Here is a 7,500-nt window from a genome sequence, read left to right as displayed (position 1 = left end):
ATTATTATTATTATTATTATTATTATTATTATTATTATTATTATTATTATTATTATTATTATTATTATTATTATTATTATTATTATTATTATTATTATTATTATTATTATTATTATTATTATTATTATTATTATTATTATTATTATTATTATTATTATTATTATTATTATTATTATTATTATTATTATTATTATTATTATTATTATTATTATTATTATTATTATTATTATTATTATTATTATTATTATTATTATTATTATTATTATTATTATTATTATTATTATTATTATTATTATTATTATTATTATTATTATTATTATTATTATTATTATTATTATTATTATTATTATTATTATTATTATTATTATTATTATTATTATTATTATTATTATTATTATTATTATTATTATTATTATTATTATTATTATTATTATTATTATTATTATTATTATTATTATTATTATTATTATTATTATTATTATTATTATTATTATTATTATTATTATTATTATTATTATTATTATTATTATTATTATTATTATTATTATTATTATTATTATTATTATTATTATTATTATTATTATTATTATTATTATTATTATTATTATTATTATTATTATTATTATTATTATTATTATTATTATTATTATTATTATTATTATTATTATTATTATTATTATTATTATTATTATTATTATTATTATTATTATTATTATTATTATTATTATTATTATTATTATTATTATTATTATTATTATTATTATTATTATTATTATTATTATTATTATTATTATTATTATTATTATTATTATTATTATTATTATTATTATTATTATTATTATTATTATTATTATTATTATTATTATTATTATTATTATTATTATTATTATTATTATTATTATTATTATTATTATTATTATTATTATTATTATTATTATTATTATTATTATTATTATTATTATTATTATTATTATTATTATTATTATTATTATTATTATTATTATTATTATTATTATTATTATTATTATTATTATTATTATTATTATTATTATTATTATTATTATTATTATTATTATTATTATTATTATTATTATTATTATTATTATTATTATTATTATTATTATTATTATTATTATTATTATTATTATTATTATTATTATTATTATTATTATTATTATTATTATTATTATTATTATTATTATTATTATTATTATTATTATTATTATTATTATTATTATTATTATTATTATTATTATTATTATTATTATTATTATTATTATTATTATTATTATTATTATTATTATTATTATTATTATTATTATTATTATTATTATTATTATTATTATTATTATTATTATTATTATTATTATTATTATTATTATTATTATTATTATTATTATTATTATTATTATTATTATTATTATTATTATTATTATTATTATTATTATTATTATTATTATTATTATTATTATTATTATTATTATTATTATTATTATTATTATTATTATTATTATTATTATTATTATTATTATTATTATTATTATTATTATTATTATTATTATTATTATTATTATTATTATTATTATTATTATTATTATTATTATTATTATTATTATTATTATTATTATTATTATTATTATTATTATTATTATTATTATTATTATTATTATTATTATTATTATTATTATTATTATTATTATTATTATTATTATTATTATTATTATTATTATTATTATTATTATTATTATTATTATTATTATTATTATTATTATTATTATTATTATTATTATTATTATTATTATTATTATTATTATTATTATTATTATTATTATTATTATTATTATTATTATTATTATTATTATTATTATTATTATTATTATTATTATTATTATTATTATTATTATTATTATTATTATTATTATTATTATTATTATTATTATTATTATTATTATTATTATTATTATTATTATTATTATTATTATTATTATTATTATTATTATTATTATTATTATTATTATTATTATTATTATTATTATTATTATTATTATTATTATTATTATTATTATTATTATTATTATTATTATTATTATTATTATTATTATTATTATTATTATTATTATTATTATTATTATTATTATTATTATTATTATTATTATTATTATTATTATTATTATTATTATTATTATTATTATTATTATTATTATTATTATTATTATTATTATTATTATTATTATTATTATTATTATTATTATTATTATTATTATTATTATTATTATTATTATTATTATTATTATTATTATTATTATTATTATTATTATTATTATTATTATTATTATTATTATTATTATTATTATTATTATTATTATTATTATTATTATTATTATTATTATTATTATTATTATTATTATTATTATTATTATTATTATTATTATTATTATTATTATTATTATTATTATTATTATTATTATTATTATTATTATTATTATTATTATTATTATTATTATTATTATTATTATTATTATTATTATTATTATTATTATTATTATTATTATTATTATTATTATTATTATTATTATTATTATTATTATTATTATTATTATTATTATTATTATTATTATTATTATTATTATTATTATTATTATTATTATTATTATTATTATTATTATTATTATTATTATTATTATTATTATTATTATTATTATTATTATTATTATTATTATTATTATTATTATTATTATTATTATTATTATTATTATTATTATTATTATTATTATTATTATTATTATTATTATTATTATTATTATTATTATTATTATTATTATTATTATTATTATTATTATTATTATTATTATTATTATTATTATTATTATTATTATTATTATTATTATTATTATTATTATTATTATTATTATTATTATTATTATTATTATTATTATTATTATTATTATTATTATTATTATTATTATTATTATTATTATTATTATTATTATTATTATTATTATTATTATTATTATTATTATTATTATTATTATTATTATTATTATTATTATTATTATTATTATTATTATTATTATTATTATTATTATTATTATTATTATTATTATTATTATTATTATTATTATTATTATTATTATTATTATTATTATTATTATTATTATTATTATTATTATTATTATTATTATTATTATTATTATTATTATTATTATTATTATTATTATTATTATTATTATTATTATTATTATTATTATTATTATTATTATTATTATTATTATTATTATTATTATTATTATTATTATTATTATTATTATTATTATTATTATTATTATTATTATTATTATTATTATTATTATTATTATTATTATTATTATTATTATTATTATTATTATTATTATTATTATTATTATTATTATTATTATTATTATTATTATTATTATTATTATTATTATTATTATTATTATTATTATTATTATTATTATTATTATTATTATTATTATTATTATTATTATTATTATTATTATTATTATTATTATTATTATTATTATTATTATTATTATTATTATTATTATTATTATTATTATTATTATTATTATTATTATTATTATTATTATTATTATTATTATTATTATTATTATTATTATTATTATTATTATTATTATTATTATTATTATTATTATTATTATTATTATTATTATTATTATTATTATTATTATTATTATTATTATTATTATTATTATTATTATTATTATTATTATTATTATTATTATTATTATTATTATTATTATTATTATTATTATTATTATTATTATTATTATTATTATTATTATTATTATTATTATTATTATTATTATTATTATTATTATTATTATTATTATTATTATTATTATTATTATTATTATTATTATTATTATTATTATTATTATTATTATTATTATTATTATTATTATTATTATTATTATTATTATTATTATTATTATTATTATTATTATTATTATTATTATTATTATTATTATTATTATTATTATTATTATTATTATTATTATTATTATTATTATTATTATTATTATTATTATTATTATTATTATTATTATTATTATTATTATTATTATTATTATTATTATTATTATTATTATTATTATTATTATTATTATTATTATTATTATTATTATTATTATTATTATTATTATTATTATTATTATTATTATTATTATTATTATTATTATTATTATTATTATTATTATTATTATTATTATTATTATTATTATTATTATTATTATTATTATTATTATTATTATTATTATTATTATTATTATTATTATTATTATTATTATTATTATTATTATTATTATTATTATTATTATTATTATTATTATTATTATTATTATTATTATTATTATTATTATTATTATTATTATTATTATTATTATTATTATTATTATTATTATTATTATTATTATTATTATTATTATTATTATTATTATTATTATTATTATTATTATTATTATTATTATTATTATTATTATTATTATTATTATTATTATTATTATTATTATTATTATTATTATTATTATTATTATTATTATTATTATTATTATTATTATTATTATTATTATTATTATTATTATTATTATTATTATTATTATTATTATTATTATTATTATTATTATTATTATTATTATTATTATTATTATTATTATTATTATTATTATTATTATTATTATTATTATTATTATTATTATTATTATTATTATTATTATTATTATTATTATTATTATTATTATTATTATTATTATTATTATTATTATTATTATTATTATTATTATTATTATTATTATTATTATTATTATTATTATTATTATTATTATTATTATTATTATTATTATTATTATTATTATTATATTATTATTATTATTATTATTATTATTATTATTATTATTATTATTATTATTATTATTATTATTATTATTATTATTATTATTATTATTATTATTATTATTATTATTATTATTATTATTATTATTATTATTATTATTATTATTATTATTATTATTATTATTATTATTATTATTATTATTATTATTATTATTATTATTATTATTATTATTATTATTATTATTATTATTATTATTATTATTATTATTATTATTATTATTATTATTATTATTATTATTATTATTATTATTATTATTATTATTATTATTATTATTATTATTATTATTATTATTATTATTATTATTATTATTATTATTATTATTATTATTATTATTATTATTATTATTATTATTATTATTATTATTATTATTATTATTATTATTATTATTATTATTATTATTATTATTATTATTATTATTATTATTATTATTATTATTATTATTATTATTATTATTATTATTATTATTATTATTATTATTATTATTATTATTATTATTATTATTATTATTATTATTATTATTATTATTATTATTATTATTATTATTATTATTATTATTATTATTATTATTATTATTATTATTATTATTATTATTATTATTATTATTATTATTATTATTATTATTATTATTATTATTATTATTATTATTATTATTATTATTATTATTATTATTATTATTATTATTATTATTATTATTATTATTATTATTATTATTATTATTATTATTATTATTATTATTATTATTTTATTATTATTATTATTATTATTATTATTATTATTATTATTATTATTATTATTATTATTATTATTATTATTATTATTATTATTATTATTATTATTATTATTATTATTATTATTATTATTATTATTATTATTATTATTATTATTATTATTATTATTATTATTATTATTATTATTATTATTATTATTATTATTATTATTATTATTATTATTATTATTATTATTATTATTATTATTATTATTATTATTATTATTATTATTATTATTATTATTATTATTATTATTATTATTATTATTATTATTATTATTATTATTATTATTATTATTATTATTATTATTATTATTATTATTATTATTATTATTATTATTATTATTATTATTATTATTATTATTATTATTATTATTATTATTATTATTATTATTATTATTATTATTATTATTATTATTATTATTATTATTATTATTATTATTATTATTATTATTATTATTATTATTATTATTATTATTATTATTATTATTATTATTATTATTATTATTATTATTATTATTATTATTATTATTATTATTATTATTATTATTATTATTATTATTATTATTATTATTATTATTATTATTATTATTATTATTATTATTATTATTATTATTATTATTATTATTATTATTATTATTATTATTATTATTATTATTATTATTATTATTATTATTATTATTATTATTATTATTATTATTATTATTATTATTATTATTATTATTATTATTATTATTATTATTATTATTATTATTATTATTATTATTATTATTATTATTATTATTATTATTATTATTATTATTATTATTATTATTATTATTATTATTATTATTATTATTATTATTATTATTATTATTATTATTATTATTATTATTATTATTATTATTATTATTATTATTATTATTATTATTATTATTATTATTATTATTATTATTATTATTATTATTATTATTATTATTATTATTATTATTATTATTATTATTATTATTATTATTATTATTATTATTATTATTATTATTATTATTATTATTATTATTATTATTATTATTATTATTATTATTATTATTATTATTATTATTATTATTATTATTATTATTATTATTATTATTATTATTATTATTATTATTATTATTATTATTATTATTATTATTATTATTATTATTATTATTATTATTATTATTATTATTATTATTATTATTATTATTATTATTATTATTATTATTATTATTATTATTATTATTATTATTATTATTATTATTATTATTATTATTATTATTATTATTATTATTATTATTATTATTATTATTATTATTATTATTATTATTATTATTATTATTATTATTATTATTATTATTATTATTATTATTATTATTATTATTATTATTATTATTATTATTATTATTATTATTATTATTATTATTATTATTATTATTATTATTATTATTATTATTATTATTATTATTATTATTATTATTATTATTATTATTATTATTATTATTATTATTATTATTATTATTATTATTATTATTATTATTATTATTATTATTATTATTATTATTATTATTATTATTATTATTATTATTATTATTATTATTATTATTATTATTATTATTATTATTATTATTATTATTATTATTATTATTATTATTATTATTATTATTATTATTATTATTATTATTATTATTATTATTATTATTATTATTATTATTATTATTATTATTATTATTATTATTATTATTATTATTATTATTATTATTATTATTATTATTATTATTATTATTATTATTATTATTATTATTATTAT

The 7,500-nt window shown here is 0.0% G+C and overlaps 2 protein-coding genes across 2 annotated transcripts in view; both read right to left on the bottom strand.

Moving 5' to 3' along the window:
* The window catches only part of LOC131432234 (uncharacterized protein DDB_G0287625-like), a gene marked incomplete at both ends in the record, with an annotated part of 729 nt that extends 456 nt beyond the window's left edge, over nucleotides 1-273 (bottom strand). The window contains one exon of the mRNA XM_058598374.1: nucleotides 1-273. This exon is cut by the window's left edge and continues 456 nt beyond it. Within this exon, the coding sequence (XP_058454357.1) occupies nucleotides 1-273 (273 nt within the window).
* Nucleotides 274-5,812: 5,539 nt separating this feature from the next.
* LOC131432235 (myb-like protein D) lies at nucleotides 5,813-6,325 on the bottom strand (the record flags this gene model as incomplete). The annotated part of the gene is made up of 1 exon (XM_058598375.1): nucleotides 5,813-6,325. A coding segment is annotated over one exon (513 nt), but the record flags the coding sequence as incomplete, so codon positions are not given.
* Nucleotides 6,326-7,500: the final 1,175 nt, after the last annotated feature.

This window comes from Malaya genurostris, chromosome 2 (assembly GCF_030247185.1).
Source record: "Malaya genurostris strain Urasoe2022 chromosome 2, Malgen_1.1, whole genome shotgun sequence".
Taxonomy (NCBI): domain Eukaryota; kingdom Metazoa; phylum Arthropoda; class Insecta; order Diptera; family Culicidae; genus Malaya; species Malaya genurostris.
The sequence above is the reverse complement of the archived record's forward strand: the minus strand, read 5'-3'. Positions and strand labels throughout refer to the sequence as shown.